The sequence below is a fragment of the Argiope bruennichi genome, chromosome X2, assembly GCF_947563725.1.
Source record: "Argiope bruennichi chromosome X2, qqArgBrue1.1, whole genome shotgun sequence".
NCBI lineage: Eukaryota > Metazoa > Arthropoda > Arachnida > Araneae > Araneidae > Argiope > Argiope bruennichi.
Window position 1 is genome coordinate 73,565,608 of NC_079163.1, and position 19,712 is coordinate 73,585,319.

General features: G+C 26.7%; 1 protein-coding gene across 1 annotated transcript in view; it reads right to left on the minus strand.

Annotated features, from left to right (window-relative positions):
• Positions 1-571: 571 nt before the first annotated feature.
• Positions 572-19,712, minus strand: part of LOC129960622 (ral guanine nucleotide dissociation stimulator-like 1) — a 31,224-nt gene continuing 12,083 nt past the window's right edge. Inside the window, exons 7-16 of the mRNA XM_056074163.1 lie at positions 15,929-16,147; positions 14,944-15,047; positions 14,472-14,556; positions 9,182-9,265; positions 8,702-8,946; positions 6,926-7,003; positions 3,558-3,684; positions 1,622-1,777; positions 1,291-1,399; positions 572-862 (exon numbers count right to left, since the gene is read on the minus strand). Of these exons, the coding sequence (XP_055930138.1) occupies positions 729-862; positions 1,291-1,399; positions 1,622-1,777; positions 3,558-3,684; positions 6,926-7,003; positions 8,702-8,946; positions 9,182-9,265; positions 14,472-14,556; positions 14,944-15,047; positions 15,929-16,147 (1,341 nt within the window). The 3' untranslated portion in view covers positions 572-728. The remainder of the gene's footprint in view (positions 863-1,290; positions 1,400-1,621; positions 1,778-3,557; positions 3,685-6,925; positions 7,004-8,701; positions 8,947-9,181; positions 9,266-14,471; positions 14,557-14,943; positions 15,048-15,928; positions 16,148-19,712) is intronic.

Here is a 19,712-nt window from a genome sequence, read left to right on the forward strand (position 1 = left end):
AGTAAACAATATAATTCTATGGCATCATGGGAAGAACAATTATAAATAACTTTTTCAATTTAAACTAAAATTTGCACAATTAATGAGTACACATGTACCAAAGAAAATCGACGTCACTGCTTATGACAATTTGGAATTTTGTGCGTTGAAAGAACGAAAAGATTTTTTTTTTTAATTACATATTTCATCTCAAAGGTCATATTTGCAAACAGAAGCGTATTGAAGTTAAGAGACGAATTCCTGCAATATTTTGCCACTATCTTCCGAAATTTATGATCATTAATAAATGTATAATATTCGTAAATGTGAAAGTTGTGCTGCCCCTTCTTGTTGCAAAAGGAAATGAATTACTCAAACTTGGAATTTCCCAAAATCTACTAATAGTTTTCTGAATCAATATTAAACATTTATCACACAACAGAATTCAATTAACTCAATATCCGTTATGGATTGGTCGAGTTTTGTTATTTTAGTTAACAGAATTCTACAAGCCCAAATATAACTCCATATGAACTGGGTTTCAATAGAAAACAAAAGAAATTTTTAAAAAATCCCATGCTTCCTATCAGAGAAATACTAAAATACAATTTTATTTACAAAATACAAGACATGGTAAAAACTATTTAGAGATAATGTATAATGAGCATAATACAATAAAAATATACATCAAGGATGATCATGTATAATGAGCACAGTATTAAAATTATATTCAATTCTTTCAGTGTTTCCTAATGTCCATTTCCAGATGGAGTTCTTTTCTTTCCTCTCGTATCATTTTTGTACCGGGTACGTAAAACGAATTTAAGTTCATGATTTCTATTAACTGCATAATACACATTTGCTGAATCAGGGAAAACAATTTCTAAAAAAAAAAATTTAAAAAAAAAATGAGCACATAATTGATATATGTATTATTTTAAATTTTGTAACAAACTTATTTCATCAATGAGAATGGTTTCTAAAAAAAGGGAAAAAAGTTTTTAAGATTAAAGACAAAATTAGTCAAATGTGAAAATTCAGTGAATGATATTTCAATTATAACACCTGATTTTTAAACATATTTTTTCAACATTTTCTCAAAGATATGAAATAAAAACAAAACATATTTTCACTTCTCTATAAACAAAATAATTACACTTTTTAAGAAATTATGCATATTAAAGTTCAATTACAATAGAAGATCGGTTGAATTAAATGGAAAAAGAAGAAGAAATAAAGATCGAATGAATCTAATTCTACTTAAGTGAATAAAACTTTATGAAAATATATCTTAGAATAGAAGATACTAACCCCCTCCAGGTACCAATTGAACTAGCATATATTCTTCAGGATCTCCCTCAATTCCATGCTTAAGCATAGCATTGGTTATCACAGTACGGGTGCGATCACTATTATTGAGCTGCAATGAAAAATGCACAAATTAAATAAAATATTTAAATTACTCAAAATCAGCAATTCTAATGTATATCTTGTCTCATTTTTAAGGATTTCTTCAAAGAATTATTTTATAAGAAATAAATAATTTGCTAAAAAAAATAAATTTGAAAACTGATATATTCAAAAGCACCAAATTAGATAAATTAAAAAGGAAACATTCTAATTCAAAATTATGTTGCATTACCATAATACTTTTGTACATGTTTACTCCTCCCATATCACAGCTTTTCTGTTCTAATGAAACTTTAATAATATAAAAATCTTGCAAAGATCCATTCTTTCCATTGCATATGTTAGAATTATGATGCGTAATCGATAAACTTGAGCATGACTTGGACATCTAAAAAAAAATTGGTAAAAATAAATTGCAAAAATATAAAAAATAAAAAAAACGTGCCCCGATTTTTATTAAAAATAAAGAGAACACTAGCAACAAAGAAAGACAACTAAAACTAATTTAATATGAGAATTATCATAGCATAAAATATTACTGTTTCACATTTAATAAAATAAAAATTATGAAGCATTTCAGTTTCGAAATTTATTAGTTAAAAGATTAAACGTTAACAAGAGAGAAAAAACATGTCATTGTTATCTCTATTTTCAAAAATTAAAAAATTTATTTACACTTATCAAAAAGCAGAAGCATTTTCAAATGGAAACAATTATATATCCTGTTGAGAATCATAGTGGAAAAAATTCAAAATTCATCACCTGGACAAATAACGTTTCAACGTCCTTTTATTCCCTCCATATGGTGTATCATTCTCTACAGGCAAGGAGCTGAGATATTTTTTTCCACCTCTTTTGCATGCAAAAAGGATTAATTTAGAAACTATTTGATAATCTTGACTCAAAAACCGATTTGTTTTGGAGTCCCATCACTGTGATTCTCAACAAGTGATATGCTTAAACAATAATGCAAGTGATTGCTGATTAGTAAATGAACTTTTTTTATTCGCCAATTTTCTTCACAAAATAGAATTGAATTTCCGAAACTATACAGGATATCCCAATAAAATGGAACAAGCATATTTTTCATTAATTATTGCAATTAGACATATACTTTCCAATTGCAATGTTTCAACGACGATGGACGATTAATACGACGAATGGACTTTAAGCAATTCAAAAATGCTCTTTTTAAAGATTTATGTTTCTTTCTCATTAAAGCGACATCCGATTGTCCAATTTACTATTCTCAGAAAAGAAGAATTCATTTTACCTGATGTAGGCCCCGATTATAAAATTCTAGACATCCAGCGTGTAGTTATCTAAATAACTGTTATAATAATTCATGGACTTCACAAATGCTGTTCGGGTACGAATTACCAAGTCAAAATATTCTCAGTCGTTTTTAAAATGTGGAGCTGTGAACTGACTATTCGTACACCAGCATGAGGGTGACTTGAAAATATAAGCACAAATGTTGATTTCTGCAACATTTACATAACGCTTTATCTTCCCCGTTCATAAAATACATCATTCTTTCAGAAAGCGTACATTTATGGGGAAATAAATTTATTTTCCTATTCGGCAATTCAGTACTTTTCCGAGATAATTTAAATGTTCAGTTTCCCAAGTTTCTCTTCCCATCCTTATAAAATCGAATTTGCAACTGTGTTCTAATCAAAGTGAGCAATATTATGAGTGATCAACAAATTTCTTTCAAATCATGTGATGTACTATTAGCTAAATATTTGCTTATGGAAAATTTGCTATATTGAATAAACTTTTATTTCTTAAATAAATGGAATATTCGTGATCAGTACTTTTAAATTTAAAAATAAGCATTGTTTATCTGTTTCTATCTATGCAAAATTTGTAGATAGAAACTTGAAACTTTGTGTGTGCATAGACGAATATAAGAGAAACATTTTACTAATTAAAACTTTTTTTTCTGTGGGGGACTTATAAAATTAAAAACTTTTTCGCTTCTGTGGACGTTGATGATAAAATCTTTCCCAAGAATTTTCCACCTTATTTAATGAAACTTTGTAATTGAAAATATATGCCTATGTACAACATTTACAAAAATAAAAGCTTGCTCCACTTTTTGGGAACACTTAGTATATTAGTTAATTAATAACCATTAGATGAAATCTAGCCGAAAATTATACCTTTATTCCATTTTCTTTAACAATAGCAGCTACATTTATTTCATTACTATTTTTATCACAAAGGAATCCATTAGATGATGTTGATGGAGTTGAATCACTTTTCTGATGAGACCATTTGAATACAGAACTAAAAACAATAACCCAACAATTAAATAATTTTACAAAAAGTTAGTTTCTAAAAATTAAGAAATTGAAAGCAATCAGAAATAGGAATATTTTTGTCAATAAATGAACCAATAAAATTCAGGTGACAGCTATTCTCAGAATTCTCTCAATACGATGAAATTATAAAAGGAAATATATAATTGAAAATTAAAATGTTTACATTTTTTTCCGCAATGCAAAAATGAAAAGAGACCTAATTTTCGAAAGCATTTACAAATCCTGAAATCCACTGTATACATAAGGAATTTTTGATATATCCATATTGATACAAATTTTATTCCATCATGAATTTAAAAGAGGAAAAGTGAACTTTAAAACTCAAGATAATTTAAATAAAGTCAAGAAAATATGTTTGAGTTTTAGAAATCAAAGTTTTACAAGGAAATTTTAAGATTAAATTCTAATGATAGATATTATGAAACCAAATTAAATCTCCTTATTAATAGAAATTACAAAAAAATAAGGTAACTATAAATTATTAATATTGCAATATCACACAAAATAAAGTAAACAAATAACAAAGTTAAGGTTACATTTATACTGATCCTGTTTCGAAATAAGAGAATAAAAGCAAAGAAAAATGTTAAATAACAAAGATTTCAAAACATTAATCATTTTACGCTCGAGTCACGGCTGATCATTTGATTTTATAATAAAATAAAATCAGCGGGAGTAGTTCCCTCAACTTTCTCGCATGTTCTCTAATAAATGTAAATTTGTGTTTTAGAGGCGTTTTCTCTCAACCGATTGAAACTAAAATTTGATAAAGAAATACAATCTTTTTAAACATAAAAAGTATATATATCCTGGTATTACGAGGTAATATTAGTGAAGTTTTATACGTCTACGTTGCGTATGATCATGTTTGTCTCCTTCCAGTTGTCAGGTATGGATCTGTTATGATATGGGCAGCTGTATGGTGGTTTTCTGATGGCCCAACTGTAACCCTGAAAGGATGGATCATTGGGTAAAAGTACAGAGAATTTTTAGCTTCCGTGATCCATCTTGTGATGCAAACTTTGTTTCCTGCAGGAGGTGGAATTTTTCAGAATGATAATACTCCAATTCATGCAGCGGGATTTCTCAGTTGTAATTTGATGAACATAAGGATGAACTGAAACACGTACCTTGGCCCACACAGTCCCCCCCCAAACAATCGCAATGAATTATTATGGTCTATTTTTGAGTATTCCATCCGAAATTGATATCCTCAACCGGCATCTATTCCGAAATTTTCAAAATATCTCCCTGAAGAACGGTCCAATAATCCTTTTAACATTATTCAGCACTTGTTTGATTAGATTCCCATGCGAATCCATGCTATATTACTTACAAAAAGGTGGCCCATACGCCTTAATAAATATTTTTGCATTCGTCTGTTTCCAATATTTTAATAATCGCCTACATATGTATATTTCAACAATATACAAAAATATACAGATATAATTAAAATAATAAACGTTTTTTTCCCTCACGAAAATTTTTTTTGGGTCCTTTAAACCACTTTTGAAAAGACCATGGGCATTTTTGAAAAATTTCAATGTCCGAAATGGAAGTGTACCACTACAGAATCAATTTTCAAAAATTAGGTTGTAATGTTTAAAGATTTGGGAACCCCTGAGACAGACTATTTCCTATAGCACACCAGTTCTTGCAATTACCGCTAGGAGAAAAATAGCTGCACTGGTTCAAGACCAATGTGGACGCAACCGCAAAGCAGAAAAGTGGAATCAGGGTTGATATATCGACCTTCTTTTCAATGAGTTAGTCTACAGAATTTTTATTTTGTAATAAATTCATGTGTATTTCAATCCACATACAGGTGAAAGATCAGCATTATTTAATGCAGAAATGATATCTTTATATATATGAACGAGATCTTTTTTGAGATAAACTTTTGTGAAATCGAGAATATAGATGAATCGCGTAATCTTTTCACAGATGTGAATTGAGGTCAATTTCAATCCTTGATTTGAAAAAAAGGATATGTTTTAACATTTCTCTTGTATATATCAAGTGAAATTTATTCGTCTTCAACTTCTTCTAGAACATTAAATACTAAAACATGCTTACTCATCTTTATCTACTTTCAGTACTGGACAAGAAGATTGACTGATGCTATAAGCTTGTTACTCATCTACCATATTAATACTTAAGAGATAGACAAAAATTTTCAAAAATAATATTTGGAATGAGATAGCGCATTGTATTTGGAAGCTTTTATGATATTTTGAGAATTCTTAGCTATTTATTATGAGTCTGAAATAAGTTTTATTTATATTAAAAGAAATCTGTAATGATAGTTTGGATCTTGCAGCCCTAATGGACACAGAAATGGTAAGGAATTGGCTAGCCCTACCAATGAAAGGAAGTGTCCCTTTAAGAAAGGGTTTGCACTGTGGCCAATGACGAAAAATCAATTATTGTATGACAATTCATTTAAATTAATAATGATAGGTTTCTTTTAAACTTTTAGCTAGTCGCAATCCTCTGTATCATTAAATGTTTGCAATATACCTCGCAGAAACAAAATCCATTCTTTGATAAGTTCTTTTAATTCTAATAATATAACTTTTAAAATTACAATGCATAATGCGAATGCAAATGAGTATTCTACAAATGACTATAGAAAATTCTGAAATACATTAAATCAAATAATTCCGATTGCATTTAATCTTTATCTAAATTATAATACATTCAGATCTCCAAATGACCGAGAAGAGAGTCCATGTTGTTCCGAAAGGCAAATTTTAAATTATTACACGACTAAAATCTTATAGGAAACAACACCAATGCATTTGAAACATTACACAACACTCAAAATCTCAAACAAGTAAAGCAGTCACAACATAGCAATTACTTCATTACATGCTAAATTTACAGATCTCAGCAACGCGCTAGCTTGTAATACCCCAACTTTTTTTTCTAGCTAATTTTGATGCAGATTTAACGGTAATCACAATAAAATGTATGAAAACTAATCTGACCAACATATTATTTTATGAAGCCACTAAACTTTGAATTGGAGAAATATTTAAAATTAACCAACACACTGCCAAAAATATACAGATTCTATTATTAGAGTTCAGTTCAAAAATGCTATAATTTATTTCACTAAATTGGACATAAAACAAGTAAACAAACACTGAAAAGTGTGGCATTGCATTACCCTACATTAATTCAGCAAAAATATAAATACTTACTTTTTTACATTATCAAATACATGTTTTTTACTGTGAAAGGTAGTATCTTGAGGTTCAATGGAGCAAGAAAGTTCATAACTGTAAAATACCAGGACTCATATTTAGAACAGTGTACTCATAATTCTTTAAGAAACTACAAACAACATAATTGTAAACGCAACTTTTACTTTGATGTATAATTTTTATATTAAGAATTTGCATTAATTTTATTGATTTTTTTTACAAAACAATGTAAGGTAATAAAATATTAAACAGACAATCGCATCTCAAAGGATAAAGTCACATCAACTGTTTCTAACAACGATAAACTAAAAAAAATAAAAAATTATTAGATCCATAAAGAAACCCCAACTATTTCTCCCAGCACTAGGAACTTTATTTCAAGACAATTTTTAAAAAGTAAGCTTTATTTTAGATCTTTCCTTACCCTGAAATAGTGTACAAGTATATTAAATTTGTTATAAATCTACAATTAGATACAAATTGACCCTTTGCACTCAGTAAAGTAATGAAACGCTTTATTATAATACATGTGATTATAAAGATTCTCTTTAGTTCTTAGAAATTTCAGAAATAGTAGTAGGTTTGTTATAATTTCTAAAAATTATTGTGAAACCTTTTATTATTATATAGCTTTTATAACAACCATTATCAACAAAAAGGTGAAAACGATGCATCCTGCATAATAGTAGTCAGACCAGACATAGGAGAGTAAAGGATTAAATAAAAGTTTTATACTGGCTTGTTCAAATTTCCAATAGATAAATACTTCTGCAGTAATAAAATATGGAAATATATACAGTCTGCATATTATAATCAATGAAATATGTGAATGACCAATTCTTTTTCTTTTTTTATATTTAGATATTGAATCTGATGGGGAGAAATAATTATTAAACTGTACTTATTTAACAAACAAATATTCAAAAAGTTCAAATTTTGGGTAGATATATATCTACAAAATCAGATATAAATCTACAGAAGAAAAAAAAATTATTCTCAAATGAAATTAGAGGATACTTATTCAAAAAAACAATATTGAAGTCTCATCAATATATAGCCATCACAATTTGGTACATACGGCTTACAATGAATCCTTAAAATTAACACAATAAGAATGCCCCTAATTTGAAAAGCTACAAATTCAGAACTTGTTATGCACAAATTAACTTTCATTTCAACTAAATATATTTGGTGTATAAAGGGTGTTAATTCTACAATTTAATTGAAAGAAAATCAACAAAATTGTAAACATTTATTGACATGTTAATAAGGTATAACGAAATATTTCCATGCGAAATGAGTTGAATATAAGTTAATTCCCCGGTTAACAGGTTCATATAAATATTTCACTGGCCATACACTTCGTTATGCCCAATATTCCTTTAAAACGCCAAAAACAGCAGCCCTACCACAAAATGGGATGTTGGAAAGATGCCTTTTTACATATTTTCTTAATATGAAAATTACCAAAATTATGGTTTCATAAATCGAATTCTGAGACCTTTAATAAATTTTAAAAGCTTATGATTTCTTCTTAAAAAAAGAATATTTTAAATTACCTGATGAATTAAAAACGGTTTCAATAATATCAGACACATCACATAACTTTTAAAAGGCGTAAAAAATATTAATTTGACACATAGTAAAAAACATATAACATTTATACCAAGCAATTTTAAAATCCACCATGTACAAATATTAAAGAATATAATATCGATTTATGTTCAATTTTTCACAAAATGTAAATTTCAGGGTATTTTTGAACGTAATTACCTTTCTTTTTCATCAAATATTGGAATAGAGTTGAACAAAAATTGAAATTCTTCGTTTATCTGAATATCATAGCTGTTTGCTGCACTCTGGAGAAGCTTGATTTGAGCTAAAGTTTCGAATTCTTTTCGCTTCTTGTCAAAATTAATCAAACCGTTAGGCAGATAGTCAGGAATAGCAGCATCAATCATAGTCAAATCAGTTAAAAAAGTTCCTAAATATGGGATTGTTCCTTGCATAGTACAAGCCTATACCAGAAAAAAAAATTCAACATATAATAAAACATAATATTTTATACCCACTGAATGCATGGTTTATAAACACTGCAAAAGAAGAAGATTTTTTCTTTGTAAATTATAATAATGCTATTTAACATTATAGAAAATGCAAAGTCAACATAAAAGATCATTTATCGATTTTACTTTTAAGTTTCAGTAAGCAAAAAAGGGCGTTTTGATGCACAATAAAATAGAAAACACTTACATGATCACTTGCCATTTTTTCTGAATTCTTTAAGAACTGTTTACCATTTAACCAAACTGCATTGACGAATTTGGCAGACCCTTCCTAAATGTCAAATTATATTACAAGTATTTTTACTCATTTTAGGCAAAAAAAAAAAAAAATTATACATTGTAAGAAATATAAGAAAGGTATAAAGACAGATATACATCAAACCTGCTTAAGAACATGAAAATTATCATAGCCTGTGCATGAACAGAAAACTGTCTACCTATTTAAAAATTTTATCCCCAAAAATAAGCATCTCTAATTTAAGATTTACAAACCGATTCTTTCATATGAACCTTTAATAATTTCCGATTATGAAATGTGATGAATGATTCCTAAAGGAATACCCCTCAGATTTACTAATACAATATAAACTATGTAATTGAACAAGTAAATAAAATTTACAACAATATACAAAAGATGCATATATTAATTCATTTGACTGCATAAGCAAATGTCTTCAATATTCATTACAAAATGTAAACAACTGTCATTATCTGGCATAATGCTAAATACATTTTTTTTTAAAAACTACCCGTATAAATACATTTCAATATAAAAAAGTCTAATTTTACAAAAGCTTCAAATTCTTATGCTATAAACATTTTTTTTTTTTTTTTTTTGCTTGAGTATAATTCATTTATAAAGCTGGTTTTAGTAAAGAAAAAATTAAATGCAATAACTAAAAATGTTAAATTAGAAAAATATTCCCAAATGAGATTTAATTCAATAACTTTTTCTTTACAAAATGCTCATAAAACAATAACAATTTCTTTCATTTTTTAATCATTTTGTATTATTTATCATAAAAATGAACTTTACCACAGCATTAAAGGAGTTTAAAATGTTATTATATAAATAATATCGCATATACATGATGTGCATTCTAATCATGATTCAATAATCAATTTCTAAGTCCTTAGAGATAAGCATATACTTCAAAGGAATGAATACTATATTTTGCGAAATACTATATTTTGTTTGAATCAATAAATGAAAAGCTGAAAAGACAATAAAAATAATTTAGATCTTGGTCCAATTTAGTAAATTATTCTCGATAAAAAAAAAAAAAAGAGTTTTAAGTTCCTCTTTACTACGATTAAAACTGGACAAGTTGTGAAACTTTGAATATCAACACTTTTAGATGATTTTAAGTGCCACATTCTGCAATGTCAAAAAAGTTCTCACATTGTCACATACAGAGAGAAATTATATAATAATATGCTATTAGACTTAAATTTTTTTTGATTAACTAATACAAGAAAATATTACAAATGCTTTAAAACGACTTAATATTAAAGTGATTGCTTAGAAAAGATATGCATTATTTTATGTAATCCTTTGCAGGGCATAACTTCATGACATTTCCAAATCTTTTTACAGTTTTATTATGATAAACTGATTTTGTAAAATAAGAAAACCTAAAATCTTGCCAGTTAATTAATTAATTTATGAAATTAAGAGATTTAAACCTACATATCAGTAAAGCTAAGTCGGAAATGCTAAGAACATTTACCGTTCAGCATTAAGAGTTAAAATTTCTTAAAACGTTCATAGATAAGTATACTAATCACTTAATCAGAAGGAATTTGTCAATTTTCTTGCTCTTCCTTAACAGAGAGTAATCGGATTTCTAAGAATTAAAAATAAATGCTTAATTAAACTAACTTTTGAACTCCAGTTTGCATTCAATATAATGGCAACATTAAAGGTTACAATAGTAAAAAAAAAAAAAAAAAAATGTTGCTACCTTTTATAATTTAATTAATAACACCATATTCATTTTTCTACAGGGAATAAATTAAAAATCAAAACTACAATCTACAAAATTATTAATAGGAAAATCTTGAATTTCAAGGAAGTCTCAATATAATCAATCAATTGTCGTGTTCCAGAAATTAGATTTGAATTTTAATTAATTGTATACCTTTTAAAAATGCAGAAAATTTAATGTAAACCTTTTCAGTTATAAAGAATCTAAAATAATTTACTTCAAAATACAAAAATTCTCATGAATCGTAATTTACAACCAAATTATTATCATTTTCGATCACTAGGAAACCCTCATGATATTTGTACAAACAGGCACCAAATGCATTGGTTTGTGGATATTTCGTATGCAACATGAAAGAATAATTTTATAGAACTTTGAGATCAACAAAATATGGGGCTATTTTATCAGGGTCATTATTTGATTATTTGGAAGGAATCTGTTCCATTACAGAAATTTAATAAAGTAGTTTTCAGCATGAAGGGCTTCCAGCTTCAGCCATGCAATTTCTCGACCAAAACATTTGAAAACAATATCATTGGATGTCACAGATTGGATATAAATATCTATCATATTTATGCTATCATATTTTTTTAGGGTTATATAAAAATAAAATATATTTGATAAACATATTTTTATAGTATGTAAATTTGATGCGTCAAGTTACAAATGTGCAAGAATTTGTTTTATGGAATTGTTTCTATATTTCAGCCAGGGGAAGTCATTTCGAGTCAATTATAACAAATATCTTCATTCCATAAAGATATTTGTTATAATCATATTTGTAAGTAATATTACTTTTATCATGTTTACCCCACATTTTTTTTTTTTTTTTTTGCATACAAGCTGAATTTTGTTTTACGTTTTTCTGCTGAATATAAACTTGTAAAAAAAAATTCTTAAACATTTTACTTTTGCAAAAGTTATAATTGTTCCTTGAAATAATTTTATACATTATTCCTATTTACACTAAGCAGCTAATTATTCACAGTCAGATTTAGTCATAAAGCAATGGGACTTTTTCTGTTGTATGTGTTATGGTATTGTTTGTGGGCTTTTTTAAAATTGAAAATGACCACATAAAAATTCAGATTTTGTAACTTTTTGAGGATTATATTTACTGATTAAAATAATATAAAATATAATTTTTTTACTTCATATAAAGCCCTTTTCCATTTGGAAATATATGCTTATATCTATTTCCAAACTGCCTAGGAATCAGCTATTAGGCCCTGATTAGAGTGGACACCCTGTATTGCAAACTTAAAAAAAAATTATAAAGAGCATTCTTGGAATATTATTCTGCACTGGATTTTCCATTTCTTAAGATGCACCATTTTGTCAATATCTGCATATTATAAAAATATTCCCTTTTAAATGTGGGAAGAGGCTTTGAATCTAAATTTAAAAAACACATAAAAGTATTTTCATTTTAGTCTTATCAGTCATTGTTAGCAACAAATTTTTAAAAATGGAGGAACTTGCGAAAGGAAAATTTTAATAAGAACCCCCCCCCCCCTTGTTTCTACTTATTCTACTTACAAACATTGATTTCAGTAATCAGAGACAGTAGAAGGTATGCAATCGTTCTTGTTTTCGAAACAATCTGTGCTTGTTTCTTTCGCTAGGCTCTTCCATTTGTATCAAAAATTTATTGTAACTATTCTGAAGAAATAACGCTTTTATCCTTCCTTCATGTATAATTGTTAAAACATTAATAATAATAATAATAATAAATGTTAAAACATTGAGGAAATAAACGATAAATTAATACACATAAGGCATATTTGAAAGATTCATCACTTCTCATTTTCAATGAAAATTAAGTCTAGCATTATATATGAACAATACTTTTTCTACTGCTAATGAAGAGTTAATAGAAAGTAACTTCATTTAAGCAGTTTTTAAATGCATATGCTACAGAATGTGTTATAATAGTTTTACAGAGTGTTTACCAAATAGGGAAAAATCAAGATTCACAGACGTTTTAGTGACCTCATTAAATATTTAATTCGTTACATTCCTAGTAAATTCAATGGCATATTTTATTCAATTAACTGAAACATCATTATAAGAATGTAATTTAAATTTAAAATTACTACAATAGAAAAAAGATGCTTTTCGTAAATGCCAGGCAATTGACCTTAGACTCTTTGTTCATAAGCTATAATATTTTGCAGCTTAATGCAGTTAATTCGAAATCAGAAATCTATATCTAATACTTAAAATCAATTTGAATATCTCTGAATGAGAATCTGCTAAAAACAAACATCCGTTTAAAAATAAGAAATTCGAATGGATTGAAAGTAGGTTATCTCACAATTAATAGTAATGAAGCAATGCACTAGAATGTACAAACAATATACATTTAACCTTTTTTGGCCTTATGGTGCCATTTGGCATTGCCGGAGTAATGTGCTTTAAAGATTTGGATTACAGATTATTTGATGGGTCTTAGATGGCGCCATGTTCTGGATACAAATTAATAAAGAATTAATAATATTAATTAATGATTTAAAAGATTATTTTTTCATTTACGGCATATTGATTACGATTTTTTATATACAAATAATAAATTTGATTTGGGAAGGATTAAAGAAAATAGCCTTCTTTGAAAATCCAAATTATGTTTCAATGGCTTAATTATCAGTTTTCCTATTAGACAAAAGATAAAATTTAAAAACTAAGAAGCATGGTATATTAGTTAAAAATAATAATAATTTGAAACACAAATTTGTAACATTCAAGATTGATTGATAGCCCATATGAAATTTTTAATCTGTAGCAAACGTAAATATTGAAATTTCCGCTTTTTCAGAAGTGTGTAGATCATAGATAATAAGATCAAAGATTTTTTAGTTTCTGGTAATAAGCACAGTATCATGATGATTCGTTCAAAACTAACTTTAAAGAGTAGTTTATGCAACGAGAAATAAAGTTCATTTCTACATTAACATTTTGGTTGACAACTGAAGTTTTAAAAATATCTTTCATTTATCATGAGACAACTAGCAACAAAATAAAAAGAATAGCATTTCAAACAATATTTAAAATGCCACATAAATTAAATGTAAGAATTAGTATCTAATAACAAAACAAGGTAAAGTACCTTGTCTAATGTACAAGGTACTTTAAGACATTTCTGCTAATAAAATGAGAGAAGTTTTCAAAGAATTTTTTTTCGATCATAAAAATTAACAAATTTTTGCAGTACTAAAAGAAAATTTAAAAGCTAGAAATCTAACTTTCAGCATTCCAACTCATTTAGGGTATGTTGTTAAGTTAGTGAACAAAGAAAGCTCTTGTTTTAATGAAGAGACAAATTTTTCATTGCAGTTTAAAGTAAGCAAGCTTGATCTTTTCAAATACATTGCTCGTAAAAATAAAAAGCTTCAGGCCTGTGATTCTTACAGATCATTATTGAATTTTAAGAACTTGAGAATAATTTTCAATATAAAACATACTCAAAGAAATAAACATTTAAACAAATACCTTTATCAAAAGTTCTCTACAATTTGTCTGGTTGTTTTCTTCCGAAAAAATTTTGGCTAATTCAGAAAATATTTCAATTTTCTCCCTGTTGAAGGAAAAAAAGAAAAAATTTTCACATAAGATTGAAAATAAAATAATGATAATTGTTACACATCTGATTCTTCCTGGTGATTTGATATTAACAATCAGAAGTAAATCTTTAAATTTACATCATGAGAAAAAAAAATTCAATAAGAAAATTTATTTCTCAATATACAGAACAAATACAAATCTTTGAATAATAATGCATTTTAAACAGGACTACAGCAAAAATAACTTTGCAGGCATAAGAATTTCAAAAGAATGTAACAGAACAATATTTAAGAATTTACAGAATAACTTATCAGATAGTACATATAAATACTTTAAAACTTATTCAGTCTATAATTCTTTTCAACAAATAACAATATATTAACAATGCTAAAAATCATACCTTGGCACAGAGAGCCAAACTTTTGAGAGTCTATGGATTGAATTACTCTGAAGAGCAGCAGTTATTGCTTTCAAAGACGAAAAGTTTTTTAAAAGCCTAAGTTCCTATAAATAAATAGTAAAAAAAAACAATTTAATAACTGTACTAAGGAAGCAACTTAACAAAGAGCAACTTAATTACAGAATAATAATAAGAAGAAGACTCAAAGACAGAAATTCTATAAATGCCCATGAAAGATATATCATGATTCTATTTCATACACCTTATAAAAATAAAAGTTTCCGTTTTAGATAAAATATTACAGCTAATTACTTAAAGGAAAGGATGTAAATATTCAAACTGAGTTTAATTGACATAATATGACTGAACATTCTCATTTAATACAAAATTTTTAACCATAGTTTTATATTTTTTTCACATACAATAAGTATAATTCTAGCTATCATTTGATAAATATTGAAATATTTTTACTTTATTCCATAAACAAAATAGTTTTTAAGAACAGATAACTGACACAAGATATATTCAAGAATAAAGTTTTCCCGGTTTTTGAGGTACAAAGAAATACAGTTTTATAAAAAGAGAGCAAACAAATTTCATTGGTTCTATCATCAACAAAGTGGATTTTAAATGCATATTACTAAATTACAATTAGATATATATAATTTAATTTTTTAAATTATATCTTTCATCCTTCTGGAAATAAACCCCACAAACTTTATAATTATCTTCCAATGGTCTATGACAAAGTTATCTTTGACTAAAACAAGCGGAATAAATTATTCATTTGTGTTTATATTCTAATGATAGAAATGCAAGAATTTCTAAATAAAGGAATGAAAACTTTATAATTTATCTTCAGAGAAAAATAAAATACAAATAAGAAACTGATTTCTTGCATAAATATTTTCACTAAACAAATACAACTTCTTGACACTAAAACATTACAAACATAACAAAGAATATATTGAGGAAAGAGTCATACTTGAGCAATATTTATCCATTTTGTAACAATTCTGGCACGCATCGTTGGTTTTAAAAGAGGATCTGACAATATCGTACTGATAACCCGCAAGGAAACTGCATTAAATTGATTGATAGTAGCTGTTACAGAAGAAGGTGAAATATTCCATCCAGATAATTTATCTCGTCGGGACCAGAATGCCCCTAAACACTGATATGGTATTAGTTTCTTGAATAGCTCCTATAATTTCAAATATGGGATAATATTAATATCGGTATCAATCCAAGATTAATTTGCATTTTGTGTTTTCAAATATTATTAGATCAAAAACTTTATATCTATATATCAATGTAATATTACATATAATTGAATAATATTATCTAAATATATATAAAAAATTAGAAAAGATTCAAACACAAGTTTTAAAGAATATTTAATGCTACATTCTTAAAATTCATATAATTCTTATTGTATATATGCAAATTATATTTTTTTAAACATTGCTATAAAAATGAAACATTTCAACACAAAACGAATTATTTATAGTTTAAAATATACCACTTTATTGTTTTCAGGTCTCAAAATAAACCATTAGAACGTTTGATATAAGCATGCATGAATTTCTCAAATTTCAACTGATTCTATGCATTAAAATGGTTAATATAAGCATTTTTTCAAGTTAAACAAGAAAAATTTGTAATTAAAAATGTAAATATGTTTGTGATTTTTTTTTTTTTCATATAAGGGTGATTATATAACTCATTTAAAGAAAACGTGTGAAAATCATATAATGAAACTGAATACATTTTATACAATTTTCTTTTCTATACCACACCCATAATTTTATTTTACCATTATTAAATGTAAATCATATGGCAATACACAATGCAATACTCTGTTGGCTCATTAATCCATATATTATATATAAAAGATTGAATTACAATTTTCAACTTGCATACTGTATATGGAAATAAGTTAATTAATGTTAAGATAAGAAAAATAATTTGACTAAAAGGCAAATATGAGAGTATCTTTCTATACAAGCTCAAAACTAGATTTAACAAAATTAAACTAAATCGCATGGTGGGGGATTTTCAGACCCAAATGATATCTATTGTCACTGAGAGCACACGCATATTTATAATATTACAGAGGGAAAGTGATGCCCACCAATTTAGCTGCTGTGAGTAAAGCAACCTATATAGCATTGTGGCATATATTTAAAATTGTATTTTATGGCCTTATATTAATTTTTTACAGAATATTTACTCAAAACAAACACTTCTGGATTCTACAGATAATTTTACTTCCATTAAATCTTCCATAAATCAGTTATTATTAACAATAATAAATCCACATCTTCATAGAAAAATAAAAATATCATTTGAAACATTTTCACGCCTGCACTCAAAAACTATTTTAAGAGTTTCAAATGAGAGTACAGATACATTTATTTCATCAGCTCTTACCTGAAGCTAATTTTCAATTTATATTACTACAACATCTATTAATTGCTAAGCTTTTACATTACAAATGCTGTTTATTCAACTCATCTTAAAATGAGGAAAGCTTAACACTTAGTACTAAATGTGAGATTAAAAAAAAAAAAGTAAATGGAATTTTGTGTTTGCATTTCAGCAGTGAGAGATTTTGTGAGAAAATGCTAATTTCTGGGATGATAAAGAACAAATTTCACTAGTTAATTCTTAATACTGATTTTATTATAACCACAAATATAATAAAAATAAAATAACTGTCTAACTTTGACACATCCACGTCTTTGTGATTTTGTTACACTATTAACTATTACCTTGATATAACTACTTTTCATATATGATTTAAATATTAATCCATTTTTTCAGCGGTAGAACTAAAACAGATTAAATACATATATCATTCTATAATTCTGACTAGGCGCCTAATGAATAGTAAACAAATGAAATTAAGAATTTCTAATTTTAAATGAGGATTCCTAATTTTTCAACATAATTCACGATTTTTGACAATAATCCTTATATCACATTAAAATACTTAATACACAAAAATTATAAATTACTAAAAATATGAAAATATATTTTATAATTTATAGATTTGTAAGTAAACAAATTTTGAATAAACAAAGTTTAATGCCAATCAAAAGAGCATGATCTAAAACATCACTGTTCCAATTTTTTTCTTCCTTTTTCTATTTCCGTAAATTAAGAGACAATACAAAGTTAAGACATGTAGTAATAGCCAGAAAAGTTTCAATTTCGAGAATGAATAATCACCAAGATGGAACGGAAAACACAGCATGTGTTTCAACGTTGGTTTAAATAAAGAGTTTTTATATTTAAAATGAAGTTGAAGGGAAAAGTATAAAAAAAATTATATATATAATAGATTTTATAACTTTTGCAGGTAAAGTTATATTTTAATCACTAGCATTACAAATGGTTTGTCATAACGGTTATAGAAATGTTTTGAGAGATTTTTAATTAACAATAATAATACCACAAGAGTAAAATTCTGTATAATTTATGAACTAATGTAAGAATAAATATAAAACATCATAGCATATCGTTTTATGTGGGTGTTGCGTGTCACCAGACTGAGAAAAAAATCTTTTTTAAAAATGAAATAAAGGCAAAGATGCTTTGATGCATTAATTTCTGTCACTTAATACACTTTCTGCTAAAAAGAAATTACATACAAAAAGTTAAAATTAAAAAAGTACTTGAAAATGATTAAAGTATCTTTTGGTAGAAATTTGAACATGCACATCAATAACTATGCTATTTTTATTTCAATTATAAAGAAATATTCCAGAAAATAATAATCTGTCTTATTTTTCTATTGCAACAAAAATTTTTTGTTTGTAATTGTAAAACTTATCTGGAATTTTTGAATACATTAAAAAATATGCCTCGAGATTACAATTTAATAATTATTATTCATGGAATAAAACGTAATAAAAGTATGCATTTTGAATTATTTATAGTGTTTCGAATTATTCAATTATATTTCATTGCTCCAAACAACAAGCTTTAAAAAGAACACTAACCTTTTTCAGAAGACAGTTACCATATTAATGACTGATATAAAAACTGGAATAATGGAAATAAAAACTTCTTTTATTCGAGTTTTCATTTCTCTCACCTATTTAATATATTTGCATATACTGAAGCAGCCTTTTTCGCTTTTTCACCTATTTTGAACCCTTTTGCTACAACCTTTACACTTAGGGGAAAATTTTAAAGACTAAAAATAGATGATTGTAATTGGAAAATTCGAAAATAAGGCAAATATAAATATCTAGACAATAATATAAATGTAGTTTACATATTTTTAAACAGGAATACCTGAATAACATTTTCCTTGAAATTTTAATTTTTATAAATCACAAACAATAAAGAGAGTTCAGATACTTTCTGGGCAGATAGTAACAAAATCACATATCGAAATTCATTTATTCAAGTCATCGCGTTTTTGAGATATTATGTTTATATACATTCGAATATGCAGACCAACAAAAGGTAAACCCATTGATGGATTTGAGTCCTATACAGATTACAGATGATAAAACTGGGTACTGAATTTTATCCATCTAGCTCTTTACACTTATTATCATTTGTACTCAACATACAAACTTTCTGTCAATGGATTTCGTCCAAATTAGATGAAAATCTACAAATATAAGGGACAGCAAGTAAAACTTCATTTTCAAGCGTTTCTGAGTTATCATTTCACAAATATAATTACAAAAGTGTGTTTTTCAGACTCAGACAGACATGAAACATGGAGATACATCAAAACTCGGGAAAGA